General features: G+C 41.8%; 1 protein-coding gene across 1 annotated transcript in view; it reads right to left on the bottom strand.

Moving 5' to 3' along the window:
* vps13a (vacuolar protein sorting 13 homolog A) overlaps positions 1-14,591 on the bottom strand; it is a 53,964-nt gene that overhangs the window by 22,475 nt on the left and 16,898 nt on the right. Inside the window, 23 exon segments of the mRNA XM_071529484.1 lie at positions 601-913; positions 1,139-1,242; positions 1,694-1,854; positions 2,454-2,715; positions 3,343-3,495; positions 3,588-3,689; positions 4,062-4,205; positions 4,524-4,733; positions 5,274-5,417; positions 5,565-5,749; positions 6,369-6,568; positions 7,487-7,656; positions 8,202-8,328; positions 8,623-8,774; positions 9,425-9,572; positions 9,925-10,232; positions 11,169-11,336; positions 12,195-12,298; positions 12,855-12,963; positions 13,290-13,475; positions 13,913-13,972; positions 14,064-14,143; positions 14,355-14,511. Of these exon segments, the coding sequence (XP_071385585.1) occupies positions 601-913; positions 1,139-1,242; positions 1,694-1,854; positions 2,454-2,715; positions 3,343-3,495; positions 3,588-3,689; positions 4,062-4,205; positions 4,524-4,733; positions 5,274-5,417; positions 5,565-5,749; positions 6,369-6,568; positions 7,487-7,656; positions 8,202-8,328; positions 8,623-8,774; positions 9,425-9,572; positions 9,925-10,232; positions 11,169-11,336; positions 12,195-12,298; positions 12,855-12,963; positions 13,290-13,475; positions 13,913-13,972; positions 14,064-14,143; positions 14,355-14,511 (3,747 nt within the window).

The following is a 14,591-nucleotide window of genomic DNA, read 5'->3' as shown; positions in this document are numbered from 1 at the left end:
TCTTTATGTGAACTTTGGCTTGCCAAGAAAGCACAAGATTAATTGTGACATTGAGAAGGTGAAGCTGTTTTCCTCACTTTAATTTGAGCTTCTCGTGAGACATAAAGGTATGTGACTAATGCAAGTCTAAGGCAGGCGTTACACAGCAAAACTATTCATGCAACTCGGTTGAGTTGGTGAGTTGCACGTTGCATGAGGTTCATGCAACTTTCCTATTAAACAAAGCATTTCATATGCAATCAAAACACAACACGCTCTACAATAGTTTAAAGGTTTGAAAGGCGAGAAAGTGATGTTTTACAACAGCAAACATTATCTTGTTTTGACATCAAGTTAAAAAGTTACTAATTCAGTGAATTAAATCTCTTCACTATGGCGTAATATTAACATAACGAAAGATATGTCCAGTTAGCAGTTAAGCTAACTGTCCAGCTAACGTCCAATGCCAAGTTAACGCAAAATACTTAAATTACAGATGACAGTGATTTATTTTTCTTGGGTGTATGTCACAAGCTGTATGCTGTCCATTGTTTTTGTTAGTTACACTATCGGCTAGTGGTAGTAGCACTATAACTGGCTCATTCGTATGTCCCATCCTACCTTTAGTTTGTAGGTGATGGGGTAAGGCAGCAGGTTGCGTAGCAAGACGGACGGCCACAGGTGAAGGACGAAGGGCTCGTCGAAGTTCTCCCCGACATTTCCGGTGTGTGTGGACATCACAGTGTCCCTCAGCGGCACGATGTTGACCATCAGCACACCGGCCTGGTCTCCACGACGGCGGCAGGTCTGCTGGAGGCGCGTCCCGGGCTCCTGGCCCCTAATGTCCTCGTAGCTGAAGCCCTCAGAGCACTCGAACTGCTCGCCCTGGTCACCCGTGTCTTCCTCCGTTACTGGCTGCAGGCTCAGCTCAGACCTGCAGAGGGCAGCAGAGAGCAGAGAGTGGACGGAGGTGAAAGAGTGTGTGTGTTTGTGTGTGAATGAGAGAAAGGCAAAGACGGGGTGAGAGTGAGGGAGACAGAGTGAGAGACAGACAGAGAGAGAGAGAGAGAGAGTGTGTGTGTGTGTGTGTGTGTGTACATAAGAATGAGTGTATGAAGATGTGTGTGGATGTAAGGGTATGTTTGTGTGTTTTCCTAACCTATATGAGTCCAGAGGCACACAGAACTCCTCAGTAGGGAGAGATGTACCCAGACAAGTTGACCCTTCAAACACTTTGAATGGGATCGAGAAATGATTGATGATCTGCATGAAAGGAGAGAGAGAATGAGAAAAAGGAAAACCCTCAAGATTTTAAATGTATTCGGTATTTTAATTCGATCTGTAATCTTCTTCTTATTTGATCCATTACGATCTAACTTATGGCTGGTGCTTATTATCATTATTTATTCTTTTTTTTTTAATCTTAGTGTGAGTTTGGTATTATCTGGAAGACAGAGCATGTCTTGATACACAGTACATGCTGCCCTTCATCTGCACCATCTGAGGCTTTGGCATTACTTTCCCTTGCTTTGGCATTACTTTCCCTTGTATCTCCCTAAAATGCAAGGATGAAGTTAATTGGGGATTCAGAAGGGGATCAATGCACCCTGAAGGGAGATCTTGATGTATTTTCTGCCACCTAACCGCAAAGTACAGCCTGTTCTACAACCCTGGATACTTTCACTAAGGATGTATGAGATGATCGATGATGCACCTGGAAAGGAGAGCGGATCTTGATGTACTTGCTGCCCTCCACAGAGTAGATCTGACAGACCAGGAAACGAGTGACGCCCGAGTCTTTGTGCATCACGCTGTACATCCCCCGGCCCACCTTGATCAGGGGGATCACACAGGCTGAAGTGTGGCCCACCGGAGCTGGGGAGAGTGGAGGAAATAAGATGCAGTTAATGTGTATTTGGCTTTAGGGTTTTCTGTTTTATTTGTTTTGTACACAGACAGCTTACAGTATGCAAGGCAAAACTGTTTCTCATTCAGACTTCTTTGTGTAAATGGACATATATAGAAATTAATATTATCATTCCAAAATGAAATATCCACCATTTAAAAATAGTGACCCCAACTCGTAAAAAATGATTGCTGGCATGAAAGTAAAACTCACTTTTGAATACTATTGAAGTTATTAGCTATCACAAGCCATTTCTTACAAACAAAAACAAAACAGTCGCGTTTTAGAGTCGCACTTTGAAATACTGACAAAGCAACATCAGGTACATAACAATTTTTCTTCAAAAGTCAATATATTACTATGTCATTATTGACTCTAATACTAAAAGGTTCAATTGAGAGTGACTGCACACATGAATTAATCCTTAGTTTAGCATAGGACTAATAAAAGTCACATTAAGTCTAGTCTGTGTATACAAGTAGACTGTGTTGGCAGTGGTGTGTGATGCATAAAGCAACATCTGACTGTTTGCATGTATATATGTACATGCGTATCTGGTGTAACTTACTGGGCTGTATGAAGTAGTCCTTGGCACTCAGGGAGGTCATAGCAGAGAACTGGTCGGAGTCCGTCGTGGTTCTTGAGTAGTCCATGTTGAGGCTCTCCCCGTCCTGCAGCTCCACGGTGCGGTTGCTGCTCTCACGGTTGATGGGACAAAACATCTCGCTGTGGAGGACGGACACCGGCACGCCCAGCCGGTTTTTCACCACAAACGGAGCCTCGTCCTTCTGGAAACACTCTGCTGTCTGCTTGGCAGCCTCGGCAAACGCCTGGGGAAACACAACAACATGAAGATACACAGGTACACACTGGTATACGCACGCACAAGATGTATTAAAGGGGGTTACCAAATAATTCAGAAATGTATGATATCCCTTTGATGTAGGACTGTGTAATCAATAATTGTGAACATGAACAGCTCTCCTCAAAACCCACAGAACTAAGACTATAATCTGTAATGTTATATAAATAGTAACTATAGAAGAGAGAAGGCAAAGGTTACTGTGTGAGAACCCAGGGAGATCTTCTGTTGATAAGCATAGATTATTTATTCACAATTGATATAGCAACAGAAAAAAGATGTGTTTTTGAAGAAATTCAAATTTCAAGTTTCCCATTCAGTTTACAAAGCAACTCCAGATTAATGGATATCACAGGTTAATCACAGGTCGAGCTGTATAGCTCTGGGTTAGTTATTCATGACAGGAGTGTTCCAATCATGAATGATGATAATATTGATGAAATATAAAACAAAAACATCCCTTCCTTTTTCCCTCCAATCCTACCATCATGATTCCTCCTCCCTCTCCCAACCACGACCCCCTCTCAGATGTCCATATGTGATTTTTTTAATTGAGTGGTATTCCCCTTTACCCCGTTGACTGCTGCTTCCTTACCGTGCCCAGGTTACCCAGCATGCCCAGTCCGCACTTGGAGAGCGTGATGTTGAGCTGGTCCTTACTGCAGATGGTGATGACAGTCTTATAGTCCGGTACATTGTAATCCACCTCATCTGACAAACCTGTGTACTTCACTGGCTTCTTCTTCATCTGGTTACAGGACGGTAAGATGGTTAGACAGGCGCACTGGGCATGTGTGTGTGATGTGTTTGTGTGTTGTGTGTGTTTGTGTGTGTGTGTACCTTCAGTCCCAGTGTCCAAGGTCTGAAGCCGTCTCTAGTCTCATCCTCTAAGGGCTCCAGCAGTGGTTCCCACACTCCCATCACCTCATTGAAGTAGTGAACCTAAAGGTAAAACACAACACAAACCACAATTTCCTATATAGAAACATGAGCTTGTGGTGAGCCTGTCTGATATTCAGATAGGCTGCTATCAATGAGTGTACATATGGTAAACGTTGACATGAATAAAGGCAATGTGAGACATCAACTGTAAATAACAACTGTGTATCATAATTCATCTTAAAAATGTGTGCATGCACTTCTGTCTTTGAGTGGACCAAATGTCATCAAGACAATGGAAAGATTAGAAAAAAACTCAAAAGTGAAAAAATTTTTTTGGTCCTCACTTTGCAAAGTGCTATTTTACAAAAGTTAATGGTTAAAGGTTAAGGTTAAAGGTTAAAGTGTGTGTGTTTGTGTGTGTTTGTGTGCTACCTCCAGGTTGAGCTGGCTGTGCAGGTTAATGAGTGTGCTCCAGTTCTTGACGTCTCCACAGAAGGAGGACTTGGCCAGGAGCATGGGGATGGTGCGGTGCCCCACTCCTGCCTCCAGAGTCACACAGATAGAGTTGATGGCCACCTGCAGGGATTAACAGTGTGCGGAATCAAACGCCCCATTCTTATACGCTAAGCTGGAATACCTGTTTGCCCATGTGAAATCTAAAATATCACTGCAAAAAGGATTCATTATGTAATTGTGACCGAATGTAACAAAAAAAAAGCAAGAAATCAAAACAAAGGTATTCACAGAGTCCTATCATGATCAACACATGGTAAGTGGATTGGAGCATAATACTTAATGCTGTAGAACTATAGAGTCAGTGACTATTCTAACAAAATTATCATCATATCACATACTCTGAATATTATCCGTTCAGTCCCAACAGTGCTGGATTACCTGTAATGACTCCCCCTGTGGTATCAGCGGGGCCAGTGACTGTGCGTCCTCGTCCCCCTCCTCCTCCAGGAACCAGAGTTTGAGCTCCTTCCAGCCCCGCCTCTCCCACAGCTCCGGGGGCACGGGGCTGTCCAGCTCCTGGGGCGTCTCCGCTGCGGGCGTCAGCACCGACTGGATGGTGATCACTGTGTTGATGATGATTGGAGATACCTGGGCAGAGAGGCGGATTACAGAGATAAAAACTCGTTGGACTACAGAAAGACCATAATTGAGGACTATGGAGGTTTTCTCTGCTCATCTTTCGGTTTTCTTTCGCTGCATATCTCATCATTTTTAGAGAAGAAATTGGCATAAATCAATAGCAGATGCCCTTTCTACATTTTCCAATTAAATGGCTGTAAACCAACCAGTAGTCACAATAATAGACAATCCTTGTATGAAACTGTTGATGGCCTGAGGTGAGGTGGGAACCTGTATAGTGCCACTATTACTACACTATGACTACACTATGACTATGTTATAATGAGATTATTATTGAATACTGAGCAGTAGTAATCAAGGCTGGGATCAACTGAGTCAATTCATCTTCATTTACTAACAACAAGGCATTCATTCTCAATCATTTGTTTAGATACTGGATGGAATAATCTTATCCTGGCAAATGCTTTTCAATATTTGAATTTGAAGGAATTCAAACTTCCTCGATTGACTGACTGGACACAGAATGAGTAATAGTAATAAAAGACCTACCTTCAGTGTGAGAGCGTTGATGCAGACCTCCATCGCCTGAGGGGAGGTGGGGGACTGGGTGCTCTGGAAGAACACCTGACAGGGCTGCAGCACTGTGGTCACATTGTGTCTCCTCTTCTCCCTCAGGAAGGGACACGCCACCACCTGCAGCAACAGTAGGAATCAAACAGATTATTATTATCTTTTAAACTTTCTACACTGGAGGTTATTCTCAGATGCTGTCAGATGTTAATTTATCTACTCTTTAGTACTCTAAAGAGCTTTTATTACATTACAGTGCAAAAGATTAACCTTGAGGTCCTTGATGACGGCGGTCATCAGCGATCCCTCGGCGTCACTCTTCATCACCAGCTCACACTGCGTGGTCATCACCAGTGCCGGGGCGTCGGCGCGCGTCAGATCCGCCACAAACACGATCTCCGGGTTCCGCACAAGAACGTTCATCTCCATCTTCGACACCGCCGCTGCAGTTGCAGCTGAGAGCAGCAAAGAGTATCAGAGGAAAACATGTGAGCTTAGGTTAGCTGGGAGGATGGAAGAGATGCAAATATAGAAATACGCAAGTACAGGTACATCTTGTAAAAAATATATGTATATATTTTTGGCATGTCTGCTTCCTTAGACTGCTTCCTTTATAGCAGAAAGTAACAGAATGGTTGAGACGGTATAACATAAGTCCTAAGATGGGTACAGAGTACATATAATGTCTTTATGCAACATATTTATTTATTTATGCACATATATATACCCTACAAATCTCCCTGTAGACAAACAGCTTCACTCAATACTGAACTGATTTAATTTGGATTCATTCTGAAAGTTAAAGTAAACTTTCAAACTCATGATGCATCTCTTCAAATGAAAAAAAAAGAAAAAGAAATTCTATCCTTTCATAGAGAATTTTATTGTTGTCTCTTCCATTTGCTTTTCAGGGTTAGGGTTAGGGAATTAGAGAACTTGTTTTTCTCTTGTTCAACTGAAAGTCACTTTGGATAAGAATGGCAGCTAACTAAATTGAAACTGGAACTGTCAACCCACTGGACTCTTTAGATGCAGAAGCAGAGGCAGCACTCTTTTTATCCCCCCCTCCGCTACTGGTCTTGGGTTGTGGTACTGGAGCGAAACCCTGCTGGGAGGCCTTGAGGAAGATGTCCGCTACAGTGAGCAGGAACTCCATGCTGGCGCACAGGTACACATCCTGCACCACCGTGCCCAGAGTGGTGCCGTCACGGCCCTGATGGTAGTTCACCTCCACCATCATGTTCTGCTCAGCACCGGGACGCATCGCCATCATCCTGGGGGGGGAAATGGGTGGGTTGGGGTAGGGAGAGAGGGGGAGAGGGAGAGAGAGAGAGAGAGAGAGAGAGAGAGAGAGAGAGAGAGAGAGAGAGAGAGATGTAAAAAAGCAGAGATCGACAGAGAGACAGATAATTAAACCTTGTTTGAAAGCACCCCACATCTGTAAGTGCAATCACCATTCACACACTCTTCCAGAGAGATAAAATTTAATCTGTACACCATTATATTCTCAGATATGACCATTATGTGTTACTGTGTGACACTGATGAGCCCAATTTCTTTTCCACTATCTGTCTTTTCAGTGGGGGTAGATGGAGTTGACGTGTCATCATTGAAGCTGGCATATATTGTAATTTGAGTCAAAAGTTTGGACACACTGCATTTTTCTTTATTTTTACTATTTTCCACATTTTAGAATAACAGTAAAGACATCAAAACAATGAAATGACACAAATGGAATTATGCAGTGACCAAAAAAGTGTTAAACAAATGATCTAAAACAAAACTATCTTATATTTTAGATTCTTTAAAGTAGCTGTCCTTTGCCTTAATGGACAGGCAAAGGCTTTCGAAAGAAATTCATAGATAGGCATCAACTTCACTATTTATATTTGTCTAAGAAACAAATTTCAAGCATTTAAGCGTAAGCCTTTAGATCAAAATGGCTTTAAGATAATGAAAAACAAAGTACATTCAGTCAGGTGTGTCCAAACGTCTGACTGGTAGTGTATTTATAAATTTAAGTGAATATTGTAATTTGTGTGTTTTGTGTGTTTTGATAGGCAACGTGTACACAAGTGCATGTGTCTGTGTGTGCTTGGGAGTGTGTGCCTATGTAGACAGACCTATGTTTAAATGTGTGAGAATTTATACAGCGAGGTGTGTGTCTGTATTGACAAATGTGTCCCTGGTACCTCGGGGTGACCATCTTGACCCTGGGCCTCTTGTCGTCCAGCAGGCAGTCAGCCAGTCGCACTGAGGCCTTCATGGAGCTGTCAGAGAACATGTGGACGGAGGTGGAGATGGTGCCCAGGGTGAACTCTGCCAGCTTCAGCTGCTCGTCACGAGAGTCCAGCAGCTGCACCTGGATCACAACACATGGGGCCTGATTCAGACTGCGGAAGTTATGTGAGTCTGTTTTTTTGAGCTGTTCCTATTCAGTTTTTGCCTATTCAATGTGCACACTGAGGATTTTGAGCGTGCCTTTCCTTGCTCATAACTTTATTCTGAATCTGAACCTTGGCCTCTTTGTCCTTCCCATCAGTATGGTGGAAAATTGAGCAGTGGACTTTTCCCCTTTCCATGTATTTTGACTGAGGCATTACATGTATTTTGACTGTACGTGATTTGATCATGCTTCAACTTCTTCAACAATTCATACCCTACTTGATGTCTTTGGTCTTTATTAGTATGCAGATTTCTTCTTTCACATCAAAAAATAATGAGAGCTCTAGACATATTGGTTGCATATGGTTTCAGGTGTGTAAGGAAAGGAGCGTAACAGTGGCGTTAAGTCAGCGTCAGAATGACTTGTGTATTAGTAATAAAGTCATCCTCAGGAGCAACACACCTGCCTGTGTGTGCATACTTGTGTGTTTGTGTGGGTGTGTGTGTGTGTGTGTAAGCTACCTCAATCCCATTGGGGCTATACAGGACCAACGTCATGGAGTCAAACTTGAAGTCTAACTTGAGCGTGTTCTTCAGCTTGCTGCTCTTCTGGGTCTCCACAACAGCAGCTGTCACCACTGTGTTACCTACAATTACAGTTAGAGTTATCACAGCGCACACACAGCACACATCAGAATATTTAAATCCTTGAGATGACATTGAGTTATGTCTTCACAAAGGTAAAGGACTACAAAGGACTGACAAAAGCTTACTAATTTCCCTATAAAGTTCTTATGTCTAAAACTCACAAAGTAGGCCCATACACACACACAGACAAACACAATCACAACTCCAAAGACACACACACACACACACACACACACAAGCACACACATGCATACACACAAATCCAGCCCCCTTACTGCTGGTTGGTCCTGTGGCTCCGGAGCCCTGGGACTCTTTGTTGGATGAGGTGTCGGAGGAGGGGTCAGCGGTGGGAGGAGGAGCTGGGAGGGGGACGGCATCAGACGTCTCTGACAAGTTCTCACTCAGAGTCCTCAGGACCACCGTCATGTCATCCTGGCTCAGGATCAGCTGTCGGGAACAGACACGCGTTTGAACTGTACTATACTCGGGAAGGCATTTCTTGATTTACATTTATTCCCTAGATCAGTTGTCAGCATAGACAATCAGGCAGATAGAAACCAACTCTGAGCCAAATTTACATGCAGACATTATAGTAAATATGACAAAACACTATTTATATTAATCAGTAAATGTGTTTACCTGTGGGGCAGTGTACATGGGGAGTACATTGAGAAACTCTGCACATCTCCTTATTAATATGCAATAATATGCATGGAAAACACTGATGACGCAAGGCTCTTTCACAGTCCTGATGTTACTGTGTTTTGTTGCGAGTACATCATACCATGCTTTGATTTTGTCAAAGTGTAACACTCATGTTTAGTATGAATCAGCAAACAGTAGGGGAGTCGATATCCTAATCCCATGGTCATAAAGTGCGGTCTTAATGGCCCAGAGTACTGCTGCTTTTCTATTCTGTAAGGTATTTGATTGTATTCAGTCATCCCAGGTCTAAATGGTCCCTGATTACACAGCTAGAATAAAAACTACCTGGCAATATATGCACAAAGCACAAACACCCTGCCACCCAGACATACAGTTGGCGAGTAATTCTCATGCTACCACACGACCCCACACACCACCAATCCCCTACTTACATTCATGGGCTTGAGATGAGCAGTGATCTCTATGTCAGGTATGCTGTGGTACCAGGTGGAGGAAAGGTTTCTCTGGATGGACAAGTCCAGGTTGACCGGCTTCAACAGCTGGGTCTCTCCCTGAAACCGACCCGCCTCGTACGTCGTTCTGGAAGCAAGCACAACACAACAGATGTCAAAATACTGTAATTCAAAACGAATTATTGGCTTTTACTGCTTAGCAACAACATTTTCTTTCAGGAAGTAAACATTTAATCTTAAAGACCCCATGAAGTGGCATCTTTACTATGAGTATGATAATATGAGTCAGCGAGAGAAAGGCAGTTTTATTTGATGGGAGGAGTGGAAAGGCGGGATTGTTCAAAAATCTGATGGTTTTATTGGTTAGAAATGTATATGTACTCCTACTAGAGCAGCATGAGGTCACCATTAAAGATACTGTGCTTTCCAGGAAGTAAAAGTTAATTTCATGGGGACTTTAAAGACAGCTTCACTCTCACCTATACATCTTGAGCTCGCTCAGTCCCACTGTCATAATATCCACAACGGGCGGGATCTTAACGTGGGTTTTGGACGGCTCCTTGACGAAATGGTTCTTGACGGACAGCAGACCCAGATCGGCTACAATGACATTGGTGGAAGAGGAGGATTGGGGGAGGAAGATGACAGGTGCGTTGAAGTGGACCTCCAGAGCGATCCGCGTGCTGCGCTCCGCCAGCTCCATCACACCTGTGGCCGCCTTTTCTGCAGCCTGGACTGTCGCCTCAGCCAGGGCCTCTTTAGCCGCCTGGAAGTTATTGATGAACGCCTGATGAAAAAAAGGCCAGTAAAAGAGCGTAGGAAGGGAAGGAATGGGAGTTGAATCAGGGATGAGGAAGAAGAAATGGGAAAAGAAACATGTAGGAGATGTTACAGAGATGATTTTGTTTCAAAATGGCAACATACTGAAGTTGAGAATGAAAGTTTGAACATGTATCGACTAGAGTTGTCACGGTTGTGCCATTTTGACACCAGTGTTGTTTCCCTCCTCAACACCGGCTATACCGGTTATACCGCCTGTCGCCACTAGAGGGTCTAAGCCCTATCATCATATTGTCAGCGTCACTACAATGAAAGTGAAACTTTAAATTCCTCTCCAAATTCACATTAACGGCATTTGTAAATGGTAACACTTTTTAATCAGCAATTTATAACACTGCTCAACACTCAGAGAGTTAATGTGAGTGCAGTGCAGATTCTGGCATATTGCCCTTCTTTAGGCTCCCATTGGATTGTACTGGACACGTTGCTGTCACTAGGTAAAGACAAATAATTAATCCTATTCATCCTAATCTGTCATATTAATGATCAGATTTAGCAATCAGTATGTTGTTAGTATGTCCATTTATCATTTTGTAGCCTAAACTTGAACATAGAAGCTCTGAATATGTGCTTTTATTTTACAAAATACAAAATAACGGTATTCCCGGTGTGGGACACATATTGTTTTTTTTTGCTATTTTCTTTCAATGCTGTAACATATAGAACATGTAAATATCTATAAAATTATCATATGTAATTTGCCAAAACTCAATTTTGTGAGTATTGATTTTATCAGAACTTGAAAAGCCAATCCTGCCTGATAATACTGGTTCAGATACATCTGTTGGGTCCTACAACGAACACCCGCATAGGCAAACTGAATGACATAAGACCCGCTTATAAACTCTTTAGTTATGGTGTGGATGTGTGCGTAGATTCTTACCAGTATGGAGGAGACAAACTTGTTGAGGAAGATGACTTGGATGCATCCTACAGTCAGTGTGACAGAGGTGTCTACTTTACACATGTCCAGATACGCATCTCCTTCTGTTGCATCTGTATAGTTCACCATGCGGAAGGCAAACACCTCCTTATCCGCTATGGACACTGCCTGGAAAATGAGAGACAATACAGCAGGAACAGAATTAGAATGGATAGAGCTATAACTGAATGGTCAATCGGCTGCTACACCTAGGAAGTCTACTATAGAACTTTTGATATATTGACATGGCATCATCAATCATGTGATGTTTATTAAATATCAACCAGTTTGTAACAGTTTTTAAAAGTGCTATATAAATAAAGAACATAATCAATATTATTGTATATTCTTGAGTACTATATGCCAAATAGGGCTGTGCAAAAAAATCGATACAGCTGAGTATTGCAATATTTTTTTCCATGATACTGTATCGATTTTCCAGCCCCTCGTATTGATACATTAAAATTTTTTTATTATTATTATTGTTGTTTTAAACTGATTTAAAATGTCCTTAAATTTCCCTCAAATCCCTTTGAATTAAATACTTTTGACTCAATTTGTCCGCTGAGTTATCAATATAATGTGATGTACCTATTAGACTACCCAGGTGGTACACAGCAACTTGTATTTTCAGCTCTATTTTTTCATTTTCAGTAAATTATGTAGAGCATTGCAATGTATCGCAATATGTATCGTGACACAATCGTGACCCATGTATCGTGATACATGGGTCTATACTATTAGTTTTTTTTAACAATTTAAAACTTAGAATGTAGGAATGAAGCTAATATTCTTATCCAGAACAACTTGTGCTAAGTGCAACAGTAGAATAAGTCAACATTCATAAAATCACAACTAGTAAAAAATAGTGCAAGGGATAAAAAAAAAAAAATACAATGCTAAGGAATGCTAAGGGGATAGAATATAATTATTTTCAGAACAAAGGGACAAGTAAGAGGAAAACTGCATTGCAATTGCTGAACATACCTGCTTGTACAGGGCCTCTTTGTCACAGTCCAGGATGATGATGTTCCTCAGGTTGGCCAGAACCTCCATCTCCTTCTTCCTCATCAGAACCTCAGAAACCAGACCTGGACAGTTACAACATCACAACATTTGTTGGTTGGAAATCTTAAAACTCATAACTCACATAAATTCTCTCTCTTCTGATAAAGCATATATTTGTATTTTCCACTAGATGGCATACTTGACATGTGCAACGCATTGTGGAGCAATTCAAAAATAAGAAACTTGATGCAAATTGTTGCACCTTAAGACCATTGTACATTACACAATGTTTTGAGGCAACCGAGGTAGGCAATACTGCCTTGAGGATTTGATGAGAATTGGTAACTGGGACAAAAACAGGGTGGATACATGAATTACTGTTGGTCACACAAACACACGCAAACACACACAAACAAATTTAGGGCTTATGAAATGTGATGATTCCGGCACGCAGCTTACAATCAGTGTGCTGCTGATAATTAATTGATTGCACTTACACAATTTTGGTGGATACTCAAGTACTGGTGGTGGTGGATATAAATGCCAAATCCTGTTTACAATAATCCAGATAATCTTTTCCCTCAATTACGAGAAACCCAAATAAGGCAGACCACATGGCAGAGGGGGAGGCTTCTGTACCTTCAATACTGATCTCTGAGATCCTGGCTTTCTGTCCTCGGATGAAAACCTTCAGACAGTTGAGATCAGCTCTGATGTGCAGATTCACCACGTCTTCAAACTTTGATTTCTTAGAAGCTGGGGTGAAAAGGTGAAAAGAAAGAGAAGAAAGAGAACAAGTGAAGAGATGAAAAAGGTGAAGGTGAAAAAGACCGGGAAGAGATTATGGGGATGAAGGGTTAGAGAAATAGCTCAGCATTGATAGGGTTTATAATTATTGATCAACCTAATTTGATATATCCTTTGACACTGCACAAAACACATCAAAACCATTTTATGAAACATCAAAACATTTCTATTAGCTTTCCATTGATCTTACTAGTATAACAATGAGGTTAAAAAATGTGAGTTAACAACAGGGTATAACAATACTATTAGTTACTTACGTTTCTTGGCCACAGTAGACTCCTCCTTCTTCTCCTCCTCCCCCTCTCCCTCTCCCTCGTCCTCCTCTTGGATGGTGGGAAGCTCCTCCTGCCCTCCCTCCTTCTTGGTGGATGGAGGGACGAGGCTGTTGAGAAAGTTCATGGCGTTGAGGAGAGCCTCCGTGTGGAGATGAATATCCAGGGATGAGAAGTTCACCTGATGGGGAATATTAAGTTAAAACACTAAAGGATACCAAGACTCATTTTTTCATACCGAGTGAGGCACAATAGAGAAGAGCAGAAAGAATGGCATCTACCTCGTAAAGTGCTTTGTGACTGTGTTTTGAAAAATGCTACAGTACAATTTGTCTTATTGTTATTTTTATTATTAATTTAAGAGAATCACAAAGTTCACACTGTGGAGAAATGAATTGATAAAGATAAAGTTAAGTTTGGTTTTCAAATATCGAAGTTTCACTGTTATCATCAGTTATATATAAGAATACAGGACAGAGTGATAAAGAAAGTGAAAGTGATAAAGAACAAGCCCTCATTTTTCTTTACTATACCTGACATAGTTAAAAAGAAAAACATAAGAGCATCTAAATCTTATTACTTGACCAATTCTGATTAATTACTGAGCGATTTCCTCACCTTGATGAGCTGCTCTGTATTTTTGTGTTGAGACTTGAACTCGGGACCATTCTTATCAGCCTGGAAAAGACACACAATGCTCACTGAGACTATGAAATGGAATGCATTTGAATGGCTCCTATTTCCATGTATTGTACAGTATCACAAGTACCTTAGTGTACTCCAGGGTGAGCTTGTCATCCTCTGTGTTGTCTAGAGTGGTGATCAGATGAACCTCTTTCTCTTCAGAATCTACACAGACAACAAGGGGGAAACAAATAAAACATAAGAACTAAAAACAGCAATCAATACTATTGGCTAATTCTCAATTGCTTATTCAAAAGTTAGTAATGACAATCTTCTCCTCACAAAAGTTTAGTCAAGATTTGAATTTTGATGAAAATCCATCTCCTGAAATGAATTAAAAGTGATGTGAACCACAGTTCTGTGAGCATCTACTGACCCTTGTACTCTGGGCATTTGAGGCAGATCTCTCGAAGAAAGGTGGACGATGTCATGTCAAAGGTGCGTAGCTCCAGCTCCGTGCCCAGACCCTCGATGTCCAAGTGCAGCACCGTGACCTCCTGACCCCCAGACAGACGACACAGCTGCACAGACAACTAGACAGACAGAAGAGGATGAAGAGGAGGAGAAGGGGAAGGACAGGACGAGAATCAAAACGGGGGAGCAGAAACCGGGG

The sequence above is a fragment of the Centroberyx affinis genome, unplaced genomic scaffold (assembly GCF_046629955.1).
Source record: "Centroberyx affinis isolate AG114_WGS23_722 - 3 ecotype Tasmania unplaced genomic scaffold, CSIRO-AGI_Caff_v1 ptg001793l_1, whole genome shotgun sequence".
Lineage (NCBI taxonomy): Eukaryota > Metazoa > Chordata > Actinopteri > Beryciformes > Berycidae > Centroberyx > Centroberyx affinis.
The sequence above is the reverse complement of the archived record's forward strand: the minus strand, read 5'-3'. Positions and strand labels throughout refer to the sequence as shown.